At 43.2% G+C, this 26220-nt stretch overlaps 2 protein-coding genes across 2 annotated transcripts in view; both read right to left on the bottom strand.

Annotated features, from left to right (window-relative positions):
- Nucleotides 1-16116, bottom strand: part of LOC105419048 (cGMP-dependent protein kinase 2-like) — a 40508-nt gene extending 24392 nt beyond the window's left edge. Inside the window, exons 1-9 of the mRNA XM_029832021.1 lie at nucleotides 15830-16116; nucleotides 14567-14667; nucleotides 14050-14144; nucleotides 13638-13768; nucleotides 13002-13364; nucleotides 11547-11713; nucleotides 7442-7555; nucleotides 6922-7027; nucleotides 275-338 (exon numbers count right to left, since the gene is read on the bottom strand). Of these exons, the coding sequence (XP_029687881.1) occupies nucleotides 275-338; nucleotides 6922-7027; nucleotides 7442-7555; nucleotides 11547-11713; nucleotides 13002-13364; nucleotides 13638-13735 (912 nt within the window). The 5' untranslated portion in view covers nucleotides 13736-13768; nucleotides 14050-14144; nucleotides 14567-14667; nucleotides 15830-16116. The remainder of the gene's footprint in view (nucleotides 1-274; nucleotides 339-6921; nucleotides 7028-7441; nucleotides 7556-11546; nucleotides 11714-13001; nucleotides 13365-13637; nucleotides 13769-14049; nucleotides 14145-14566; nucleotides 14668-15829) is intronic.
- A 10044-nt stretch (nucleotides 16117-26160) lies between these two features.
- col13a1 (collagen, type XIII, alpha 1) overlaps nucleotides 26161-26220 on the bottom strand; it is a 167945-nt gene continuing 167885 nt past the window's right edge. Inside the window, exon 40 of the mRNA XM_029831989.1 lies at nucleotides 26161-26220. This exon is cut by the window's right edge and continues 175 nt beyond it. The gene's annotated coding sequence lies outside the window, so the exon portion shown is untranslated.

Genomic DNA, 26220 nt, shown 5'->3' with positions numbered 1-26220 from the left:
TACATACACATACATACTTACATACAAAAATACATTCTGTACATTTGAAATTCCATATATGAAATTCAAACATATTTAAGCTGCCCGTTAAGTGCAATGAAATCTATCCAGCTCAATCTAACCTATTCAGTTGTAAAGGAGGAGAAACTTACAATGAAACAAGACAGAATTTTTAAACAAATAAATAAACTGCTTTATAGTGAATCTACTTTACAAGTATTGAAATGCAGATATCACTAACTACTGTAGGGGATATAAATGCTAAAGCACTAACCACTTCAAGACAGTCGACAATCTTAGCAAGCTTTTGCTCAGGCAGTCCTTGAAGCAGTGACACACTGTCAGAGAAATACAAAACCGTTCAGCCAGTACAGATAAGAATCAGGATGGATGGATGGATGGATGGATGGATGGATGGACGGACGGACGGATGGACGAACTACATCACTACAGTGTTAAATTTTAACATGATTGATAAATATGTCATTTTCTGTTACAATCTCCGCATGATCTCCGCGTGATGCGTAAATGGTGTGGATATCGCCTTTGTTTCATGCGGCTATACAATGGTCATTTTTAGGCCATGTTGAGTTTAAAAACTCAGTCATGCAGTTTGAAACGAACTCCTAGTTTAAAAAAAATTCAATTGGACTTCCTCTAGTTTCTTGATTCACCTCTCATTTAATGGAGCTGAACAAAAAAAACAAAAACATAGATGCTGAAGAGAGGGCCCAATTATCCCAACACTCCAGGAGGAACAACTGACAACAGTTTATAGGGTTAGGGTTAATGTAACCCTGCATATACAGCACTCAACAGGTGAGCAATTATGACAAATCAAGGTGCTACAAGAACAAATATAAAGGCTCAAGGTATGTTAGTTAGGGTTAGGGTACAATAATGATGTTGGGATCTGTTTTAGTGTTGTCCAAGAGGAAGAACTGCCAACAGAAATTTAAAGGCAGAGCAATAACAACAGAAGAGAACAACTAACATGGAAGAACAAGAACCACAACACACTGACATCAGGCCATCAAGAAAATTGGGTAAAATCTAAACAAAAAGGTCCATTACCCAGTCAGAAAAAGAGATTCTGACCAAGGGGCTGAATTTTGCCATCACACAAAAAAATTGCACCTCATCACTACTGAATCAGTCATCCACCACAACAAACTCAAACAGAAACAGAATATATTCGAGTGGAGGTATCAGGATCACTTGCTAGTGCCAAAGCATCATCTTCTAACCTGGATAGCCGAGAGAAGACGGCAGTAACAACACTAAAATAGATCCGAACATCATTATTGTACCCAAAGACAAATGTGGTTTGTTGAGAATTGTCTTTATCTTGTTGTTATGTGTTTCACCATATGTTCCTGTCTTCCCTTAGAAGTTAGGCAAGGTAGACTAAATGTAATTAAAAACAGAGACATTCCAGTTGCAGGATTGTTGTTTGATCTACTGTTATCTCAGGAGCCAGTCAGGCAGGGGGTGTCAAACACTCATTGTAAACAGGATATCAGGGGGGTTGATGATGATCACATTTGCATGAAGAATGGAATCTGGCCACCTGGGAAAGCAATGGAAAAGAAGGACTGTATCAACACCAAAGGAGGCTGGAGGAAGAGGACGAGGACATCTCAGCAGGGGATCTGGAGTGGATTGCATGGACATTGTGAATTCGCATGTGTGTGACTAGAAAGGACTGGGCCAAGGGATAGTTAGGTTGTCAGACTTCATGCCCTGACAATTGACTCTGTTGTTGCTAGGGTTATGAACTGGCCCGGAGCTCTGTAATATTTGTATCTGGAATTGATTCTATTGTTAAATACATTTTGAAATTGGTACTTTACTTCTCGAAGTCTTCATTCAACGAACACGCGGATCGGCAGCTACATACAGGAGGTATCGCGATCCAACAGGTTGCACTGTGATTCTTAATACCAACAACATAGCAAGGCTTCTCAGTGACTTGGCCATCTATAGGATACTAAATTGGTACCCAAATAACAGCTACCGTATTTCCACGACTATAAGGCGCACCTAAAACACTGAGATTTTCTCAAAAATCGACGGTGCGCCTTATAATATGGTGCGCCTTATGTGTGAAGTTCCAAAATCTGCTGTGCGCCTTTGGTGGGTGCACTACGGTAAACGCTCCGCCAATCGATTAGCGGCACACCTACGCATAAGGATCCCCTAAAATGGCGCCAGTCAAGCGAGACGCGTATGAATGAGGCTCACTTTAAACTGCAGGACATCGAATATGCGGCTGAAAATGGCAATCAAGCAATCTTAGTGTTTTCGCTTTATGAGGAGGCGGCATCTCTCCGTACGCGCGAAGACAACTGTTGGGCAGCGGCTGCCCGCAGATTACCAGGAGAGGGTGGCCATCTCTCTGTATCTATGAACACCCAAGATCCATAAGAAAGGCACCCCCCCAGCAGCAGTAACTCCAGTACTTACAACAACACCTGGTCTCCATTATTGCTCCGCTAGTTGGGAGAACTGAATTTGATGTTGAGAACTCCCAGGATTCTACTGATAAGTAAAGCACCCTCAAATTAGAGACAGAGGAAATCATGGTTTTCTTTTATGTCACCTCCCTGTTCACCTGCATCCCAACTTCAGAATCATTTGCCACAGCGAGGAGAAGACTCTTCTAGGACAACACTCTCCAACAGAACTCAAGTATCCCCAGACCACATTTGTACTCTGCTCTGCCTCTCTTTTACCAAAAACCATTTCCAATTCCAACTGAAGCACATCTATGCCATGGGCTTACCGGTGTCTCCTATACTAACTCTGGCTCACCATATGAGAATGCTTCCTGTTTACATAAAGAAATGCATCCTGAGATGTTGCCTTTGTGGTACTGTGTGTGCAGTCAATACCTTTAATTACATTAGCAAAGCCAGCACTTGGAGCAAATTTTACTTCTGTGTTGGCCTCTTCAACTGCAGTGTATATGGGGATTTAATAAATGTGCCTGACATTTGGCTAGCTAGTCCCATCCCAGAAGGTTGGCATGTCTTTGCTCAGTGTTGACTAGCTCAGTCCCAATCATTTAGCCAACTCTGGCTGAAATCACTCCATTGCTAGGAAGCCCAGTATGGTCAGCCATGATGACTGTCCTTGGGAATCCTTAGTGGCTGATGATCCAGTCATCGTCCTTAATTAAAGAAAAAAAATCCTCTTGGTCCCTGTAAACCTCTTCTCTCTCCACGGCTCCATTGGCAATATCTTCTAATAGCACCAAAGCTGCTATTGTTGTTGATGGTATTTTCTGCACCATAGCACGCATACTTTTATATCTACTCATGTAATCACAAAGACACAATTGACATTAAACATTTCCTAGGATCAATTATTTGGTTTGCTAGTGGCCCAAAAGTACTAGAAATATGCCTATGGCAGCCATGAAATGTACTCTTGATAAATCTGAAAGTGAGCATGGAAAAGTGTGTTTGCAATGTTTTTGTGCATACATGAGCCCACATGTGATTCAGTGCCCAGTGCAGCTGGTAGATCTGAATCATCTACTCCATTGTTTAGGCAAACTGCAGTGGGTGCATCGCTACCTCTTCATGGTAGCTATCCCACCGAAGGTGGCTGAAGATGATCCTCTCCACAGGCTTCATCAGATCAGGTACCAAAGTGACGGGTCTGTAGTGGTAGGGATCCTCAATGTCTGCAGTTTTAGGAACCAGAATCTCACAGGAGCGCTTCCACAGGACAGGGACTTTCTCCAGACAAAGGCTCAGGTTACAGAGAACAGTGTAGGGCTGATTTTCTTTCCTTTTCTTAAGCCGTCTCGGTTCTCTCCTCACAGTCTAATGTTAGAGCCTGTTTACACAACGTTTTTCTATATTGGTGACATAACAGTTCTCCATGTGGACGACAACGTAATGGAAATCTATGATCTATGATCAATGTGAACATGGAGATGCCAAAACACTGTAGAACACATGCCAGTCCAGTAGGTCGTGGTGCCTTTGGGCTACTGTTTATCAGTGTATTTGTCACTTCATTACATACTGGAGAGTTGCCTGTAATGCTGATGACACTCAGCTTTATTTATCCATGAAACCAGAGGAAGCTCCAGACCTGTCTTAAAGACATAAAGTCCTGGATGTCTTCAAATGTCCTCCTCCTTAACCCAGGAAAAACTGAGGTCACGGTGTTTGGTCCTGAACCTCTCAGGGATAGATTAGATCACATGATCACTCTAGATGGGATCTCATTAACATCTAGTCTCTCTGTGAGGAATCTAGGAGTAACTTTTGACCAAAATCTCTCCTTCAACTCACACATTAAATTAGTCTCTAGAAGTGCCTTTTTCCACCTGAGGAACATCTCAAAGATCAGGAAGCTACTGACCCACCATGATGCTGAAAAGTTAGTCCAGCATTTGTTACTTCCAGGCTGGACTATTGTAATTCTTTATTATCAGGGTGTCCAAACAACTCTTTAAGAAGCCTCCAGCTGATCCAAAATGCTGCAGCTAGAGTTCTGACAGGTATTGACCACAGAGGTCACGTGACTCCTGTAATGGCGTCGCTTCATTGGCTGCCCGTTAAATTTAGAATAATTTTTAAACCCTTCTGACCTTGACCTACAAGGTCCTCAGAGGCCTAGCTCCATCCTACCTGGAGGAGCTAGTGACACCTTACAGCCCAATAGACCGCTCCACTCTCAGAATGCTGGTCTACTTGTGGTTCCCAGAGTTTCTAGGAGTAGAACGGGGGGCCGAGCATTTAGCTACCAGGCCCCCCTGCTATGGAACCAGCTCCCTGTCCAGGCCCCCCTGCTATGGAACCAGCTCCCTGTCCAGGCCCCCCTGCTATGGAACCAGCTCCCTGTCCAGGTACGGGAGGCTGACTTCATCGCTACTTTAAGATCAGACTTCAAAACCTTCCTCTTTGAAAAAGCTTATTGTTACTAATTCTGTAGTTCCAGTTACTATCATAGACAGACAGATTATCATACTTAGGGGGTCGTCTAATCATTAGGTTATATAATAATTATATATAATAATATAGAAATAATTATCTAATCATTAGGTCACATCTTAGCTATGCTGTTATAGGCCAAGGCTGCCGGGGTCTGGAAACATGATCACCTCTGTCACCCCACTGGGTCATGGTTTCCTCTCCTCTCCCCTCCCTCCTCTCTCCCCTCCCCCCCCCCTCATCCCCCCTCTCCTCCCATCCCCCCTCCCCTCATCCCCCCCTGTCCCCTCCCCTCCTCTCCTCGCCTCTCCTCCCCCCCCCCTCCCTCCTCTCCCCTCCCTCCTCTCCTCCCCTCTCTCCCCTCCCTCATCCCCCCTCCCCTCTCCCCTCCTCTCCTCTCCCCTCCTCTCCCCTCCTCTCCCCGCTTTGACAGCACAAATTTGTCTCTTCTTCTCCAGATGCTGGTGTTTGGATTCCAACTGTGGCAGAAGAAGCCTTGCAGTGTTCAAAATGTTGGAGAGCACCAAAAGGTTCCTCGGATCTGCCATCATTGCTATGGGTCTTCTACTGAATATTCTTCTTCTACACCTATGCATGGTTCTTGGCAACTCCCAAAGGCTCAGTTGCCTGCAGCTATATTCCGCATGCTCAGAATTGCTGAAACCGCTCCATTTTACATTTATGCATCAATGAATGTATTTTGGAAACATTCCACTTTGGAGCCTATATATTATTGTTTTGGTTTGATGAATCATGCAATGGCATCTTGGTTGAAACTAGGTAATGCATGTACGCATGTTTCACATATCCATTCAAAGCCAGCATTAGCATATGGCCTTCTTGTTTGCCTCTCGAAATCAACCTGATCACGAGGATATTACCACCTTGTGTTGAAGAGGAGGACTTATTTCCATCACATATCCAAATTTGTAAATTGCATGTAAAATGGGACAAGGAACTAATCCCAAGACCCCAAAGACGAGTTCTTAGCACAGCTGGATTAAGCTGTGCATGTAATTGTACTGACTGAACAGAGGAGGTGGCTGACACCAGTTGCTACTGTTGTCCAAGAAGTTTCACAATCGTTCACATTTAATAATATAAATTACAAACACCAGCAACAACCACTAATGACAGCATTCAGTAAACTCTGAGATTCCCACCAGTTAATCTAGAACTGTAGAAGCTGCTTGGATAAGAGCTGAAACGTCTTTGGGTATTAATTAATTGTAAACTTTACAGAAAAGTTTACGGACTATAAGTCGCACTTTTTTCATAGTTTGTCCGGGGGTGCGACTTGTACTCCGGAGCGACTTAAATAAATACATTATTACAGAATTTCACATGTTCGTTACTTTCACACTAACAACCACCAGAGGGCGTTCTAGGCGTGTGTACCTGAGGAACGAGTTCCTTTAGCGACGCAGAAGAAGAAGTGGTGCTTCGTCTAGACTTGATTCTTTGGTCAACTTGCTTGGATGTTCTTTATGCTATAGTTATCTGAATAACTGTTAATATGTTACGTTAACAAAGCAGACACGTACTCAGTTCGTTGTGGGTCATGTAGCTGAATTTGTTACGTTAGCATACCGTAACCCTATTGCTAATCCATGCTAATTGCCTTTCAAGATGAAATGCATGTTCTTGGTCTCGGATTTTATCAAATAAATTTTCCCCCAAAATGCGACTTATAGTCCAGTGCGACTTATATATCTATTTTTCTTCTTTATTATGCATTTTTTGGCTAGTGTGACTTAAACTCCGGAGCGACATATAGTCCAGAAAATACGGTAATATACATTTTTACTTCAGCTATACCTCTGTTTTTACAACTTTTTCATACATGTGGTCAGGAAAATTTGAGTTATTGGAAAGGAAAGCACATTATTTTCCATGACACATCCAATGGATACCATTCATTATATCCTGAAATGACACAACAGTGAAACCCTTCATCAACATCAAGTACCTGCGCAAAAAGCTGAAGTACTCCTCATGTCTGGCCTGTGTCGTCTGCCTCATGATGGTCTGGAACATCTGGCGATCCAGAGCCCAGATGTGAGCCTCGGACAAAGCTGGATGAGAGACGCTTTGGTAAACTAATTAAAGTCATGTATTCTTATCACCTGTGAAGGAAAATTACTCGAGTAATAATATAATATACTATAACATAATATAGAGTAATAGTAAGAGTGGCATATAAATAACAGGATTTATTTTATGTCTGCATCTGGAAGTTCATTTAAAATGATTAGAGCTTCCTCGAAGGTGACTGAGCCAGACATAGAGTTACAGAAAAAACCTTTGAGCTATAAAACACACGCACAGTGTAAGATTTCCTCATTGTTAATTTAAACAATCCTTCCTTGATGAATACTGCAGCAATGTTCATGTACATGCTTATCATATGGTCCTATAATGCACATTAGCATAAAGGGTGTATACACTCACATGTACATACGAGTAGAGCAACTGTAGCTTTCTCTCACCTTTAACAGTGGCTGTTCTCTTACAATTGTACAGTATGGCCAGCTCACCAAAAGCTGTCCCAGCATGCATCTCCCCCAGAAGCTTCCCATTCTGGATGACCTCCAGTAAACCCTCTGCAGCAGTGGAAAAAGCCAACAGTTGAGCCATAAAACAAATCATGTTGGTGTTGGTATATACAGTATATAATATATATATATAAATACACATATTCTCTACAAATAAAAAAACCAAGATTTAATTTGGACCCATAATCAAGAGTAGCTGAGGTGGGTATTAGAGTAGATGAGGGGTGTGGGAGTAGCACACGAATAATGTAAATATTTGCAGCAACTTTATTTTTTATTTCATATTACTATATTTGGTGGTGTTATAGCCAAGCAAACTGCAGAATTCCTTTTCTTGTCAATACTGATTTTGTGGCAGGCACGTGTGTACCGCTCAACCAGGAGGGTTATGGGAAGGGGGCATGTTCCGCACCCTTTTGTTTTTGGCACACTTTTAGTATTCATTCTTTTCATTCTGATTTTTGCGTTCATAAAGATGACAACAAAAAATCATATCTGGAGTCATTCTTTGTCCAGCCACATTGGTGAGCCCGCATTGAACATGTTTGAGGTAACAGAAGACAGTCTCTCTTGTTTGGCCATCTTGCCCCAACTCTAACAGCCGACTGGTTTCACCAGCGCTCAGTGGCACCCTTGGGTGCTGGTCAACAGGAGGAGCTGCTTTTTGTAAAGGATTCCTGGTATGGTAGATAATTCCTGGTGGACTCTGCCTCTCAGAAGAGCCTCCTTCCTCGAGTGGCCCACAGTTGAGCGCCACTAATGGGTCTTCTATTGGGACATTTGGTACCAGGTATGCGATTGTTTGTTTCTATGGACACAGTTCAGGTAATGATTTTTAGCTTTTGCTGGTGGATTTTCCATCGCTGAAAACACTTGCATTTTTTGCTGTGGTTGTTAAGCATGGTGTAGAACTTTTGATCCCCACCAGTGTTGTTGGTGCTTTCAAACAGCCCATGGGCCTCACCCCTCCATATGATGCCCAAAGCGGATGGGTCTTGGTGGCCATGCAGCACTTTCGGCGCCTGAACAACATCACTGCGCATGACCGTTATCCCATCCTGCACATCCAGGATTTTTTGTTCACCTAGTGGGCGTGATTTTTTTCTAAAGTGGATCTGGTGCGCTGTTATCACCAGGTTCCTGTGTGCATGGAGGATGTTCGTAAGACCACCGTAATTAACCCTTTCAGGCTCTTTACATTTCTGCACATTCCTTTTGGTAAGAAATAAGTGCCGCAAACGTTTCAGTTTTGCTGGGCTTCCTGTCAGCTGATGAGCATCCGGTGCACCTTAAACAGGTTGTTCAGCATCTCCAAGAGCATGGCCTAATTGTCAACCTGGCAAAATGCTATTGTAAACTGCCTGTTACTGATTTCATCCCGGGGTCACTGACAGCTCAGTCTGCTGGGAACTAGGCTGAGAAATGGAGGTTCGAGCCCCAGGGTAGACAAAAAAATGGAAGGTGTTCTGGTAGTAGGGGAGGTGCCAGAAACACCTTCAGAGCATTGGTCTGGTACCCTTGAGCAAGGTACTGAACTGGCGACCCATCCAGTGGTATACCCTGCCTAAGCCCATTGTGTACACTCCCCATGACCTCAAAAGGGATAAACGGCTAAGAAGATGAGGCAAGGTGGGGATCTTTTGCCTTCTAAGGTACAGGTGGTGGCAGACTTCCCTCGTCAGGTTGACATTAAAGCCCTGCAGGAGTTTGGGGGCATGGTGAATTTCTACAATCTTTTAGCTCCTCATGTGACCATCTCCTGCAACCAGTTGATGGGGCCCTTAGGCTATGGAAGGCCAATAACCAGATTGACTGGATCCAGGCCTTAATTGGAGATAAACCTGCCCTGGCAAATGTGGCACTGCTAGCACATCCTGTGCCCCAGGCATCCATAGCTCTTATGACCGATGCAGCAGATGGGGCGTGGTGGCACTGGTCGAGCAGCGTGTGGTCAGTGTGTGATAACCCCTTGCACTTTTTAGCCATAAACTGCGGGACGAGCAGCGAGTACTGCATTTTCAGTTGGGAGTTGTTGGTGTTGTACCTGGCAATAACCATTTCTCTCCCTTCTCTTTTAAAGTCTACATCAACAATAAACCATTAACATTTGCTATGTCCAAGGTAACTGAGCCACGGTCTGCTCGATAGCAGCGCCTTCAGCGCCATCTCAGAGTTTATGCATTTGGCAGGGAAGGCCAACGCTGTGGTTGGTTGTCTGTCAAGGTTGTCACGGGTGGATTGCCGACCAGCCTGGGGAAATCCTGGTGCTTAAGACCACTTGTGCAGGCCTAAAGCTTGAGGAAGCCTTGGTACTAGAAGGTGTTTCTACTTTCCTCTCCAACATTTCCATGGGTTGCCACTGTCCTATCGCACCAATGGCCTGGCACAGAGATTTTGACATGGTTCACTCCCTGTTGCACCCAGGAGTCCGGATGTTGGTGAAGCTGGTTGCGCAAGACATCATTGCATGCTGCGCTCTCGGACGTTAACTAGGTGGATCGTTTGCCTTGAGTGATACTCCGACGATGTCAGCTCCTAAGGAGGACCTGTATGCTTGCAGAGTTGTTTTTTGGGCAGCCCCTCCATATTCTGATGGACTTTTTAGCAGAGGTTTAGGCCCCCTTTTCCTTTCCTGGTCTTTGTCCGAATCTGCTCATACTCCAACTCTGGTCCACCACTGTTTCTCAAGCTCATTTGTGCTGGGGGAGCTTGCCAATGATCATTTCATTTTTGTGCATTAGGATGCACACCTTTCGCTGCTCCAACCAGATACGATGGCCCATTTAAAGTGTTTAAAGTGTGGGGGTCTGCTGGGAACGCCTGGCAGAGTCTCCTGTCAGCAGGAGCTTCAACTCACACCTCCGGGAGAGCTTTGACCATGTCCCGGGGGAGGCGGGGGACATTGAGTCCGAGTGGACCATGTTCCGTGCCTCCATTGTTGAGGCGGCTGACCGGTCCTGTGGCTGCAAGGTGGTTGGTGCCTGTTGTGGCGGCAATGCCCGAACCCGCTGGTGGACACCAGGGTCCTCTAGGGTGCATGGGAGTTTGCCCAACCAGTCCACATGTGTTTTGTGGACTTGGAGAAGGCATTTGACAGTGTTCCTCGGGGGGTCCTGTGGGGGGTCCTCTGAGAGTATGGGGTGTCGGCCCTGCTGATACGGGCCGTCCGCTCCCTGTACGATCGGTGTCAGAGTTTGGTCCGAATTGCTGGCAGTAAGTCGAGCTTGTTTCCGGTGAGGGTTGGTCTCCGCCAGGGCTGCCCTGTGTCACCGGTTCTGTTCATAACTTTTATGGAGTGCAGTCATAGTGTTGGGGGGTCCGGTTTGGTGACCTCAGGATCGGGTCTCTGCTTTTTAGGGTTAGGGTTAGGATGTGGTCCTGTTGGCGTCATCGGCCCGTGACCTCCAACTATCACTGGATCGGTTCGCCGCCGCATGTGAAGCGACTGGGATGAAATTCAGCACCTCCAAATCCGAGGCCATGGTTCTCAACCGGAAAAAGGTGGAGTGCCTTCTCTGGGTCAAGGAGGAGATCCTGCCCCAAGTGGAGGAGTTCAAGTACCTCGGGGTCTTGTTCTAGAGTGAGGGAAGAATGGAGCGGGAGATCGACAGTCGGACCGGTGCAGAGTCCGCATTACTGCGGACTCTGCACCGGTCCGTAGTGGTGAAGAGAGCGAGCACGCAACATTAGATAGGCTTAAGTTGGCGAGGCTTTGTTACCGGCCCAGGTCCCCCGTTGGGGCTGTCCTGCCTCCAGGGCTCTTAATGTGTCTTTGTGTGTTGTGCGTCCTGATCTTCAGAGTGCAATAGATTGTATTGCTCCTGTTTGCCACCAGCCTGCAGTTTTTTGATGATGGGTTGTGCAGTTACAGTTACGGTTAAAAAGTACCTGTAAGGTATCTTATCAGTATTCACTTTAAGGAGATCAAATGTAATGTAAATTATGCTATGCTATTTTAATCCTTTTAATACCACCCCACACCTCTGCTTGATTTCAAGCTAATGACCAGGATTTCTAAAACATAAAATCATAAAGTGACCTGAGAGTACATAGAGATAATTTCCAGGTTCTCCCTCCCGAATGACCAGCTGTCCCTCGGTGTAAACGTTCTCAAACATGCAGTCCACCATCTGGTTCATGTGCTGAGGTTCCAGTTTATTCAGGAAGTCATTGTTCATGATGGCATCATTGATGAACTTCTTTATTCTAGGGTGGAAGTAAAAGGTCAGTATTATGTATTACAATATGCGCTAGATAACGTGTGTGTGTTTATATATAAATCCATTTTTTTTACTAGGGGCAGTAACACCCAAGCTGAGCAGATGCTCCAACAGATACCAAGTACCACATCAGAGATCTCTGTCCAGAAGAGCACAGTCCAGGAACAGCTAAGATCCTGGGCAGAACCCTCAGACTCTGGTAGAGGACCCAGAGACAGAGCGGACAGTAGAGAAAAATCGCTCTACATCTTCTGCTCTGTCAAGTTCTTCTGCTTGGTTGACTTTGGCTACCATTGCTTTTAAGTATCCTCATATACAGTATTTCATTAATTGATTATCCAATCTTTATGTTTAAGGCCAAATGAACAACTTAACAGGAGGTTATCGCACATGCCCAGAACCACAGAGTCGCAACTGTTGATAGGTTGCAGAAATTGACAGCGGCCTTCCTCAATGATAAGCAGGACGGTACTGGAGTCTTCTCCAAGAGCAGTTTAAATGTGTTAACCTCGAAATGTTGTGACTCAGAGTAGTGAAACATCCCATGGGACTTCTTCCTCTTATTAAAGGAATCCTGTTGTCATTGCAGGGTAAAAGAATAAAACCAGCACCCTATAGATGAAATTATTACATTTGTACTTTATACTTATCATGTTATTGTGTGATAGGGATCCAAAATGTATTTTCTTCCATGACAGCAATACGCTTCCTTAATCATCCAACACGGATGAGGTTTTTTCCTGTATGCTCATCCAATAATGGAGTGTGCATAGATTTCCTTGAGTGTGTTGGTGTGTGTGTCTGATTATCACATCACACAGATGACATGTTCATTCAACAGCTGTGAGCGGAACAGCAGAGCCTCGAGGAGAGGCAGGCAGCAACATGCTTGTATAATTGGAGCTCATCAGGACTCAGGCCTGCTCTTAGATCTCATGGCCTTTTGTTAGGCTTCATTACTTTATTTTTTTGTCACATGCTAACATTTGTGTTTGATGCAGGAGACAGTACAAAACAATGACATTCTCCATTAACCAGAGATGTTTTGATGTCTTCCAACATCAACCATTAAGCAGATATCATTATCGTTAAGGAGAGAGATGTGGATCCAATATTGTATTTATTAATATTTATTTTAAGCCTTTTGAGTAAATCTGATTGTTTTGAATGTGTGAACTGATGATGACTAAATTATGTTCTGATTTTAAGTCTTGTTTGCTGATATCTTCCTCTGCAGCTGCTTGTTTCACCCGCAGGTATAAATGTAAACTCACCTGGAGTTTTTGTGGATGGCTTTGGAGACCTGGGCCGCCTTCGCCTCTGGACAGAAGCTCCCAGAGTTTGGTTCTGCTGACACTCCCTCTTTTGCCCTGAGCCTGCGGTGAACCTCCACAGCCACCCTATGGAACTGACTGGGACCCTGGTTGATGACGCTGAAGCGTCGGGAGTGGTGGGGGACCCTGGCGAGTGGGGGTGAATGACCGAGGTCATGGGTGTAGCCAATAGCATCCTGGAGCTTGTCGATTTGGGAGATTTTGGCTTCAAGCTCCTTTTGAAGTTGATGTAACTGATACTTTTGTGCTTGCAACTCTTGATCCCGACATTCCAGCTCAGCTTCAAGCTGGTTAATTCTCAGTCTGAAAAATTATAAAAGACTGAGTTATAGAGCAAAACGACTGTAAAAAAACAAAACGGATAAACCAATGAAAAATAATCAATAAATTCGCTTATATGAAATAACAGCAGGATAACTGTAAGTATTCTAAATAAATATCCCTATCATATGTATTATTATATTATGTGTTGAAATTCTTTTCCAGTATTTACAATGGGGCCAAATGAACACACAATCCAAGTCACAAAGTAAGTATTGAGATTTTAGAGGAATCATTCACAGGAATCATCTTTACCTGAGGACATTGATGTCCGCGTCTTTGTTGGTAGAGGCCAAACAGCTGTTCTCCTCAGGCCGAAGGACTTTTATCGAACCATTGCCCATGGCAACCATAGGAATGTCCCGTAGCTCAACTTAACTAGCTTTCTGAAACAATGGGGAAGCAAAGCTCTGCTGCTAGTACGACTAGAACTACTATTACTACTAGAACAAGGTACTGACAGCAGCATAGAAAACCCGAGGCAACATGAATGAGAACAAAAGCATAATATAATAGATGTTATGCAAATTAAGATTCTTAATGACATTTGTTAGAGCAGCTCTTTGACTCTACTTTTTACATTTTCACATTATCTTTCTGTGACCTATTGCCATCACTAATGCTTAATTCTACAGAAGGTATTCATTAGAAAAAACTCCTTTCTTACTTGCTGTACAGGTTGTCCCAGGGACATAATCCTGCAGTGCTGAGTAAACACTGATCATTTCAGTCTTTCCAAATTCAGGTCTGGCTCTCTTTCACCTGGACAACAAAATGCAAGTAGAGTGGGAGGGATCGTGGAACATTTCAGCCAATACGACTCTCTGACTATGAAAAATAGAGAGTAGCACCCCCTGGTGGCTGTATGATGTTTGACATGAGCCAGACTTGATTTTTCACAGTTAATTTATATTATGTTTTTATTCATTGAAAACAAAGAAACCCAAAAAATCAATAAACAATCAGTTGCACTGAGTACATAGTCCTCGTGCACATCATGTTCTTGAACCCTGAAAAGTTAAAATTGGTTTAAGTCCTACAGAAAATGGTCTGGGTTCCCTTTCAGAAAACAGCTTTAGTGAAAACCCCAAATTAGAGTTCATGAGGGAAACTCAGGTTTCACTAAAAAAAATTATTTAGAGCAAAAATATAATTCTATATATAATGCCACTTTGTGAGAAGACCTCTGAACTGGGCCGTGGGCTCCGTGGCTGAACCACTTGGACAGACGGGGCATCTGGGTCTCACCACCACGCCTCAGGCAGCAGCTTATTACATCCCCAGACTGCAATAAAAAGCCCAAAAAACAAATTACATCATATATTCTACATTGTAAAATGAGAAAGTGAGGTTAGATTAAGGCTTAAATGTGATGAACTTGAACTTTTATAGTCGTCTACGTACAGACAAGCCCACTTCATGAGCGGGGACCATTGAACTTCCCCGTCCTTCTGTCAACCAGCTTCAAGTTTAATCTGATTATTAATGCTAAATGCATTAACCCTTTAGCATTTAGCATTGCAATGTGTCCTGACTTGGGCTGTTAAACCTCAGGTATTTCTTCTGACTGATGGAGCCATTCGGCTGGCAGATGAGCAGTTGGCTTTTTATGAATTACCTGCAACTTTCCTGGCAATTGTGATTATTTTCCTGTTATTCTATACGTTCATTTTCTAGCAGTGGAACAGGTAAAGTAATCTGAAAGCATAGTTATGTTTAATCACATATACACTCGTCTCTGCTCCTAAACTGGGACTGTCTGTAGGATACTATAAAAGTTGAAAAATGATATTTAAGGTTTACTTTAACAGTAATGTAACAAATGTTTCATTTACAGCTATAACAAAATAATTAGAAATGAAGACGAAGAAAATAGGGGTGTGATAAGTGTCTCCCCATGTAGATTTCAGCAGAGTATCTACGCCTGGACATCAATTAACGAACATGCTCCTCAGGCACCTCCAGGTTCAGGCCGACAACTCCAAGCCAGCAGGTTTGGACCAGCTGATCTGTCACATGACTCTCCTGACTGGAGCAGGCGTTCAACCCTCACCTCACCTCACCCCCAAGAGAAAGAAACAAGAAAAAAAATGGCACAACACACACTGGCCATGAGAGGCTCATTTGAAGACAGCAATTGAGTTCGAAAGGAGTTTAAAAATAAATTTAGAAAAGCATCTTTGTTCAAGTAGGAAAAACCTTCCCTGAATACAGGAGGAGGCACCAGTTGCTGCTTCCAGAGCTGGGATCCCTCGCCAGGAAGATTCCCCAGCCAACATGACATGATGACCAGGATGATCCACCCTTTAATAATGCAAATGACCAACGACCACCAGCGACAGGATTCAGTAAACCAGTCAAGAAAGAAAAAGGCACCAGTTCGTTTAGAAGTGAAGAAGCTTCTTGGATCAGAGCTGGAACATCTTTAAAAGCTTAAAAGAATTCACCTTCGCTAAGATCTGAATGGCTGAGAACTTCTTAAGGTTTTGTTTGACCAGGACCCAGATGCAGACAGGAAACAGCCAACTGGGTCTCAAAAGGGTTTATTGGAAACCAAAGAAGCCTCGAGCGCTGCGGGGGGAAAAATCCAGCTGATTCCTTCTCCAAAGGAGGGAGACGTGGTGACCTGCTCAAGGTCAATGAAAGAGAATAAAAGATTACAAATCTAAATCTCAAAAAGGGGGTAAGACCCTGAGCACGTTTACCACAACACTGAGGACGCCAGCAGCTGGTGCTGAGAGCTGAGAGACCTGCAGATTAGCTGCAGCTGTGGAGGCAGCAGCACCAAAGCTGGGTCGCTCACGCCCCCTAGCGGACAAACGGAGCACAACACACCCCAAACAGAGCAGACACAGGATCAGAACAGAACATTTGTCAACACACACGTGCAAATGAAAAGACCATTTAAGACGGACAGACTCACACATTTAAAAACAAGAAACATAATCGATCAAAAATAGGATTCTTTATTTGACAATGATTATATGACAAATGATTCAAAGAGTTTACTGTTTGCCATCAGTGATGACAGCTGCCACTCGTTGGATTATAAAAAGTACAAATGTTCTTGTTAGGAAAGCAAAAATCAAAGTTCTACAGGTAACCACATGTGACCGTGGCAGTGACACTCTCACCTGCTGTAGGAGGTCACATCTTAATTCAACGTTGTGGAAGCTCATAAATCAAACAACAAAGAAATAAATCAGCTGTCATATTTCTTTTGAATGTTCAGAAAGAAAAAAGTAGCAAATGTACAGTTTTTAGAGTCACAATCAAAATATATCAAAGCAATGGAACCAAGGGAAATGTGGTTTCAGTCTGTCTGCATAATGCCCACAATTTCAAACCAAAACAAATCCTGCATCTACAGAACCACTCGGATCAAAACTCTTTCTATTTTTTAACCATCTTTATGTTCTTATTTTATGTTTGTCATGATGTTGCTGTGATGGCTGGAATTTGAGAAGGTTTAAACTGTGTGATTCACCCTAATTTAGTTGCATCGCTGCTATCAAGTGGCCATAAAACTGACGGGGTGATGTGCTTGCTGAAGGGACGATGGACATTGGGCAGATCTGACCTTGCATACCACTTTTTCTTTACTTTTTGCCTTTCCTTCCCCTTCCTTTCCATTAAACATCCCCCCAAAGATACCACATGGAGGACTTACATGTCAGACAAAGACCACAGAGACGTGCTCAGCAAGGCTTAAAGTCCAATGTTGGGTCATGACAGGAAAATGGACATTGTGAATCTGAATGCTTCAACAGAGCTTCATTTAGGCTCCTTTATGAATTCTGCAGACTTCAGCCAGTTGAGAGCCTCTAAAAGTCTTTGATGGTAAAGCTACTGGTTTGGACGGCACTAACCCTAACCCTAACCCTAACCCTAACCCTAACCCTAACCCTGGTTTGGACGGCACTAACCCTAACCCTAACCCTAAGATACTGGTTTGGACGGCACTAACCCTAACCCTAACCCTAACCCTGGTTTGGACGGCACTAACCCTAACCCTAAGATACTGGTTTGGACGGCACTAACCCCAACCCTAACCCTAACCCTCTAACCCTCTAACCCTAACCCTAACCCCAACCCCAACCCCAACCCTAACCCTCTAACCCTAACCCTCTAACCCTAACCCTAAACCTCTAACCCTAACCCTAACCCTAACCCTAAGATACTGTTTTGGACGGCACTAACCCTAACCCTCTAACCTTAACCCTAACCATAATCCTAACCCTAATCATAATCCTAACCCTAAACTACTGGTTTGGACGGCACTAACTCTAACCCTAACCCTCTAACCCTAACCCCCTAACCCTAACCCTAATCCTAATCCTAACCCTCTAACCCCAACCCTAACCCTCTAACCCTAACCCTAACTCTAACCCTCTAACCCTAACCCTAACCATAATCCTAACCCTCTAACCCTAACCCTAACCCTAACCCTAACCCTAACCCTAACCCCAACCCTAACCCTCTAACCCTAACCCTAACCCCAACCGTAACCCAGTAGTTACCTCTAACCCTCTAACCCTAATCATAATCCTAACCCTAAACTACTGGTTTGGACGGCACTAACCCTAACCCTAACCCACTAACCCTAACCCTAAGCCTAGTTCTCCAGTTAGTACTTTTAATCACCGCACAAAAACCTAACAAAATAAACCACACTTCATTTGTTAATTTGTTATAATATAATATAATGTCATTTCTTTTTAAACACTATTATTTGAAGCTTCCTGTCCTGCAGGTGAAAATACTGGAGATAAAATGAACAGAAACTAGCTGCTAACCCTAACCGCCAGGACCACAAACATTATTTAATGGGTGGAATTTGGATGAGATTAGTATTTTTCTTGTGAGCATTAGAGTGTTCTCCAGAAGATTAATGTATGCATCCAACCTCATTAGGACAAAGTGAAAAGACCAGTCAAAAACCTTCTCCTCAGCTTTTACCTTCTCATATTTGAAAGTTTGGTGAGTTCAAACCCAAAAAGAATGACAAAGAAAGAAGAGATGGGTTCCAGTGAGCATGTGCAGTAGCTCTGATACACCCTTTTGGGCTGAATTAGCTCCTGCGATGCTAAAACTTGAGTTCTTGTCATACATCAAATTCATAATTCTGCATTCAAATTCATGCACAAAAATCTGAATGACTCATACAGAAGTGTAGGAGTAAACGAAAAGGTCGAGAAGTGAAGCACAGATCTGTCATCATCTGCTACCGAGCATCAACCAAGTAAATGAAGCAAATTAGCTTAATATTTGTGCAAAAACAGAAAAGTGAAATCAGCTGTGTTCTGTATTGAATGCCATAGTTCTTGTCAGGAAAGTTGAATTACATGATACAGATATTAAAATCATTCTTAAAATAACTTAACAATATTTGTCCATTCGACCAGATTTGTTCAGTGTTGTGAACGTGTGACATTTGTCTGATTGTCCCACAACACTTTGTGTTGGCATGAACATCCAACTTCAGGTCATCTGGACTAAAAACTCCAAAAAGAACAAAAACATATAAATGAAACAGCATTTTGACCCATGTCTGTTCACGAGGCAGCTGTCAAAATGTCATGAGGAATGCATGTGGATGTTGAGTTGCCAGTGGACCAGCAAGTTCTCTGCTTCCCACCAACGAGGACGTTTGTGGAGAGGAACAGCAAATGAAGAAATGTTTGGTGGAAAATAACTGGATATTTCCATGTCCACTGACCTGAATAGATTCTTCTATAAAAAGATAATTGAATGAAAAAAACTGTATCTGTTTTTTCAGTTCTTAGAAAAAGTTGGAAAATCTGGTGAACAAGGCCAAAATAAATGCTTCCCAATTTCTGAAAATACCAATCAAAAGATTGGTGCTCGTTGCTAATATTGCAATTAAATGTAGAAAGTATAATTTTTCATTGATGTAACCTATTTACACAGAAAGAAGGAGTTCTTTTATACGTACAATACTTACAGTTCCAGCATGGTGTCATTTTACACCTTTATACAAAATAATGAACTGATATCAACTCAGCATCTTGCTGATGATGATATTGTTCTATACAGAATAATAATTGAAACATAGCTGCAGCTAAAGGTATGTTAGAAAAGGCAGTCAGTCAAGATCAAGGAATCATCAAGAGGGTGTTTGTTCTTTGGCTTTTCATGGAAACACGTGACACGTTTCGTCTGTGAGCTGCTCTGAATCCTCCAGAAGTGACTTTGAGAAGAAGAGGAGAAGCTCTGCAGTCTCACTAAGGTCCACATGCTCAGTGCTGCTGTCAGAGCGTTTCACCACTGGTCATGTGTCCAGTCCCCTGGAAGCTAATATCAACACTCCAAGTCTGGGTAAAAACTCAAAGATACGTCCAAAGGTCTTCAAGTTCCTTTTCTGGAGCTTCATGAAGAACGCTGAGATCTTTACTTCTTCGCCAGCTGGAAAGGATGCTGACCCTTAAAATATAATTCAGAATGCAATTGAATCTCCTCGCAGACACATGCAGAGGTCAGTCAGCACATCCTGCAGCTCGTTACTACTGAGAGAAAGCTCTGTGACCTCAACCAGCCCAAACAGTTTTAGGGTTAGGGTTAGAGGGTTAGGGTTAGGGTTAGAGGGTTAGGGTTAGAGTTAGAGGGTTAGGGTTAGGGTTAGGGTTAGAGGGTTAGGGTTAGAGTTAGAGGGTTAGGGTTAGGGTTAGGGTTAGAGGGTTAGGGTTAGGGTTAGAGGGTTAGGGTTAGAGGGTTAGGGTTAGGGTTAGAGGGTTAGGGTTAGGGTTAGAGGGTTAGGGTTAGAGGGTTAGGGTTAGGGTTAGAGGGTTAGGGTTAGAGGATTAGGGTTAGGGTTAGGGGGTTAGGGTTAGGGTTAGAGGGTTAGGGTTAGGGATTCACGGTCAGGGTTAGGGTTAGGGTTAGGGATTCATGGTCAGGGTTAGGGGTTAGGGTCAGGGTTAGGGTTAGGGATTCACGGTCAGGGTTAGGGATTCATGGTCAGGGTTAGGGTCAGGGTTAGGGTTAGGGATTCACGGTCAGGGTTAGGGTAAGGGTTAGGGATTCACGGTCAGGGTTAGGGTAAGGGTTAGGGATTCACGGTCAGGGTTAGGGTCAGGGTTAGGGATTCACGGTCAGGGTTAGGGTCAGGGTTAGGGATTCACGGTCAGGGTTAGGGATTCATGGTCAGGGTTAGGGTTAGGGTCAGGGTTAGGGTTAGGAATTCACGGTCAGGGTTAGGGTAAGGGTTAGGGATTCACGGTCAGGGTTAGGGTCAGGGTTAGGGTTAGGGATTCACGGTCAGGGTTAGGGTCAGGGTTAGGGTTAGGGATTCACGGTCAGGGTTAGGGATTCATGGTCAGGGTTAGGGTTAGGGTCAGGGTTAGGGTTAGGGTTAGGGTTAGGGATTCACGGTCAGGGTTAGCATGAGCCATTAAAGTAGCAACATGCATAACTGCAGCTTTACATTCAGCAGTCAGTAGTTAAGCTGCTAACTAGTGGTGTTGAAGTGCTCCGACAGTATGAATGAGGCTTCATGTGACATTTTAGAGGCATCCTTTTCCTGTAGCTACTAAATGCTTCATGTTTTTCATAACTCATTGCTCTTTGTAATAATGTATTTGTTACTGCCTATCTATATATTACTAATATATAGATATGCTGTATTAGTCTATATATTCTTCATTATGAAGATTAAGGTTTCACATCACGGTCTATGTGCAATTAACTTTATTTCCATGTCCCAAAGTCACTAAACATTTTAACATACCTTTCCCTTTTAGTTAGGGTTAGTTGAGATCAGCAACTTTTGTCTTTTTTGTCTTTGCATTATATGGAGTTTAGTGTGATTAAAAAATAATAATAATTCCAAGAAAAATGTCCTTGTTTTCTCAACATGTAAGCATTATTTTTACTTCTTCGTAGCTCAAGCAAAAGTGAGGTCACAATGTTTGGTCCAAAACCTTTCAGAGATAAATTAGGTCACATGATCACTCGAGATGGTTTCTCCTTAGCCCCCTTAGTCCCTTCGAGGAATCTTGGAGTAAAGTATGACCAAGATCTGTCCTTTAACTTGCATTTAAAAACAGTCTCTAGAAGTGCCTTTTTCCACCTGAGGAACATCTCAAAGATCAGGAAGCTACTGACCCACCATGATGCTGAAAAGATAATTCATGCTTTTGTTACTTCCAGGCTGGACTACTGTAATTCTTTATTATCAGGGTGTCCAAACAACTCTTTAAGAAGCCTCCAGCTGATCCAAAATGCTGCAGCCAGAGTTCTGACAGGTATTGACCACAGAGATCACATGACTCCTGTACTGGCGTCTCTTCATTGGCTGCCCGTTAAATTTAGAATAATTTTTAAACCCTTCTCCTGACCTACCAGGTCCTCAGAGGCCTAGCTCCATCCTACCTGGAGGAGCTAGTGACACCTTACCAGCCCAATAGACCGCTCCGCTCTGAGAATGCTGGTCTACTTGTGGTCCCCAGAGTCTCTTGGAGTAGAATGGGGCCGAGCATTTAGCTACCAGGCCCCCCTGCTATGGAACCAGCTCCCTGTCCAGACCCCCCTGCTATGGAACCAGCTCCCTGTCCAGGCCCCCCTGCTATGGAACCAGCTCCCTGTCCAGGCCCCCCTGCTATGGAACCAGCTCCCTGTCCAGACCCCCCTGCTATGGAACCAGCTCCCTGTCCAGGCCCCCCCTGCTATGGAACCAGCTCCCTGTCCAGGTACGTGAGGCTGACTCCATCGCTACTTTAAGATCAGGCTTAAAACCTTCCTCTTTGAAAAAGCTTATTGAGAGGCCGAGGCTGCCGGGGTCCAGAAACATGATCACCTGATCACCAGGATGCTGGAACCCTGCTGGGTCATGACTGGTCCTCTCCCTGTCTTCTCCTCTTTCTAAATCTATCTAAAGGTATCACCGCCTTCATAGCTATTCGCTGACCTTCTGACCTCTGACCCCGCTGACCCACTTATCTCTTCTACTAACAGCTTGTTGTAATTAATGTATTTCCATGATTTATTTCTATCCTCTCCTCGACCTGCCCAGCCCCCCCATCAGCAGGAGGGTCCCCCCATATGATCCTGGTCCTGCTCAAGGTCAGTGTTTCCTGCCACTGTTGCGTGTTGGGGGTCCGGCCCTGGGATTCTGGAGAGGGTCTAGAGACAATTGAAATTGTAACAGACACCATATAAATAAAGATTGATTGGTTTGATTTGATCGTTCCTGTAATGACCCATATAATGTTTTCATTGTCCCATGTTTTGCCTGTTTACATTGTGTTCTTTGGGAACTTTTTTGGTTTTTATAAACTGCCATATAAATAAAAAAAGATTGATGGATTGATTGATTGATTGAGTGATTGATTGATTGATTGATTGACCAATAGCCACAATACATCAAGAAAAAGGGTGGACAGAAATCTTTTCTTTCTAACTTTACTTTCAGTTATAATTGGAGGTAAATGAATCTCCTACAGAGGGACGTGTACATGTAGGGTTCTACTGAAACTCCAGCTTATTCTAAGTCTGGCTCAAGATCAAGATCAAGCTGCTAACATTAGAGCTACTCAACAACTGGAGAGAATATTTACATTCATCAACCATTTGCCTTATTTACATCTATTTCATAGCCAAAGTACAAACAAATCTTATCCTGCAAAGAAGCAGAGCGATTTGTATTTTCATAAAATGTGTAAGTTCAGGGTTCAGGGTCAGGGTTCAACAGGGTTCAGGGTCAGGGTTAAACAGGGTTAGGGTCAGGGTTAAACAGGGTTAGGGTCAGGGTTAAACAGGGTCAGGGTTAGGGTTAAACAGAGTCAGGGTCAGGGTTAGGGTCAGGGTTAAACAGGGTCAGGGTTAAACAGGGTCAGGGTTAGGGTCAGGGTTAAACAGGGTCAGGGTTAGGGTTAAACAGGGTTAGGGTTAAACAGGGTTAGGGTCAGGGTTAAACAGGGTTAGGGTCAGGGTTAAACAGGGTTAGGGTTAAACAGGGTTAGGGTTAAACAGGGTCAGGGTTAGGGTTAAACAGGGTTAGGGTCAGGGTTAAACAGGGTCAGGGTTAGGGTTAAACAGGATCAGGGTTAGGGTTAAACAGGGTTAGGGTCAGGGTTAAACAGGGTTAGGGTTAGGGTTAAACAGGGTCAGGGTTAAACAGGGTTAGGGTTAACCAGGGTTAGGGTCAGGGTTAAACAGGGTTAGGGTTAAACAGGGTCAGGGTTAAACAGGGTTAGGGTTAAACAGGGTTAAGGTTAAACAGGGTCAGGATTAGGGTTAAACAGGGTCAGGGTTAGGGTTAAACAGGTTTAGGGTCAGGGTTAAACAGGGTTAGGGTTAAACAGGGTTAGGGTCAGGGTTAAACAGAGTTAGGGTTAGGGTTAAACAGGGTTAGGGTTAAACAGGGTTAGGGTTTCAGTCATTATGGCATCAGACTCCACCATAGTTCATTGGGAAAACTATGAAAATATTAATTGGGATTTGTCTCTGAATGCACTCAACATTTTTACACATCATCCACAACTGGCTGTAAAGAGTATTAAGAGCAACGCTAAATATTAATGGTGAGCTCATTAACGACTGTGGAAGGCGGCACACAAATGTGACACAATGAATATTTTATTGGCCACAGAGTTGTAACAGAGCCTCTAACAACACTGGTCCAGGTAGGAAATAAAGCTTTGTTAAAGAGCAGCAGCATTTATGGACCAGAGCTCTACTCTGGTCTGGAAAACCTTCCCTTCCACCCCGAGCCAGTTGATGAAGATAGTTAGCTTAACAAGCATACAAATGTTCTTTAGCCAAAGATACATTCATATATGAGCAGGATTTCTTCATAAGTGGATGTCTGCAGCAGCGTGCCCTTGAGTCAGCAGCAGGAGTTCCATCCAAATGCATGAGATGGCTTTGGTGGCAGATTAGAACAAACGCTAGAAATACTACAGTTCAAATCCAGGGATCAGCAACAAAAAGCATGATGCAGCTGTCTGAGGTCAAACCGTACAATGAAATGAAAACAGAACCAGTTCAGGCTGATATACGCTCAGCTTTCATGCCCAAATTTTGTTCTTTTTGAAATCTTTGTTGACACCCTCCTCTGTGATGCAAGTGTGTCCGCAGACATAATAGAGGTGACACTATGATTGTGTCGAATATTTGAGTCACAAAATCAATGGATTCACACATTCAAGAAGAAACCCTTCCCAACATGTTTGGGAATCCATAGAAATATAGTAGATTTAATTTGGAGATCTTTTACACATATCTTTTATTATATTTGATGTAAAGGTTCTTGTGTATTTGATGTAAAGGTTCTTGTGTATTTGATGTGAAGGCTCTTGTGTATCTGATGTAAAGGTTCCTGTGTATTTGATGTAAAGGTTCTTGTGCATTTGATGTAAAGGTTCTTGTGTATCTGATGTAAAGGATCCTGTGTATTTGATGTAAAGGTTCTTGTGTATTTGATGTAAAGGTTCTTGTGTATCTGATGTAAAGGCTCTTGTGTATCTAATGTAAAGGTTCCTGTGTATTTGATGTAAAGGTTCTTGTGTATTTGATGTAAAGGCTCTTGTGTATCTAATGTAAAGGTTCCTGTGTATTTGATGTAAAGGTTCTTGTGTATTTGATGTAAAGGCTCTTGTGTATCTAATGTAAAGGTTCCTGTGTATTTGATGTAAAGGTTCTTGTGTATTTGATGTAAAGGTTCTTGTGTATTTGATGGAAAGGTTCTTGTGTATCTAATGTAAAGGTTCTTGTGTATTTGATGTAAAGGCTCTTGTGTATCTAATGTAAAGGTTCTTGTGTATTTGATGTAAAGGTTCTTGTGTATTTGATGTAAAGGCTCTTGTGAATCTAATGTAAAGGTTCTTGTGTATTTGATGTAAAGGTTCTTGTGTATCTAATGTAAAGGTTCCTGTGTATTTGATGTAAAGGTTCTTGTACCATTGCTCCTTATGGGTGAGCAGGGACAGGTACAAGAATTCCTCAACACTAAGCAAGCGTTATCTTCCAAATCACACTTCAAATTGTGAGGAGGACAAATGGATTTTAACCGTCGCTGTAGGGATGAGATTACTCTACCTGCTCAGGTAGAGAGGCCAAAGTGTTTGCAAGTGTCTGTTCATTCAGACACTCGTCTTAATTCCTGTATTTTTATGTTTGTCTGCTGCTCCCTGCATGTGCCCTCACAGTCCCCTTTAATGGGTCATGTGTCCTCACAAGTCCCCTTTAATGGGTCATGTGTCCTCACAAGTCCCCTTTAATGGGTCATGTGCCCTCACAAGTCCCCTTTAATGGGTCTTGTGCCCTCACAAGTCCCCTTTAATGGGTCTTGTGCCCTCACAAGTCCCCTTTAATGGGTCGCCTCTGGACGGAGATATTCTGCAATAAGCTACTGCATCAATAAATACAGGTAAACACTTTTTTTTAGAGGCAAATGTTTCACTGCCTTTAGTCCTGAAGACCAGCTCCTTGAACTTTCTGAGGTTTTCATGAATATATCGCTTTGATAGTAAAGACATAGCCTTATTGATTATAGATTTGTTCATGTCTTAAACGGTCAGACTGATGTCCTCTGGGAGTTTGCTTGATTTTTTGGTGTGTATTTGCAGTTCTTGTCCAACTTTTCACAACACTTTATCACAAAGAGGAGAGTTCAGCTCAGACTTTTAAAAGTTAACATTATTACTCCAGCCCACCACAGTGCAGCATGGTCCATTACTTTAGAAGAAAACAACACAATACAATAAGTTAATAGGCATTAGCAACTTTACATTATGCACAAATATCATGCTTATTGTACGTAGGCACATTAGAAATTTTACTTATGAGATCATAATACTAAAATAATGCAACATATAAA

Source organism: Takifugu rubripes, unplaced genomic scaffold (assembly GCF_901000725.2).
Source record: "Takifugu rubripes unplaced genomic scaffold, fTakRub1.2, whole genome shotgun sequence".
NCBI classification, from domain to species: Eukaryota; Metazoa; Chordata; class Actinopteri; order Tetraodontiformes; family Tetraodontidae; genus Takifugu; species Takifugu rubripes.
The sequence above is the reverse complement of the archived record's forward strand: the minus strand, read 5'-3'. Positions and strand labels throughout refer to the sequence as shown.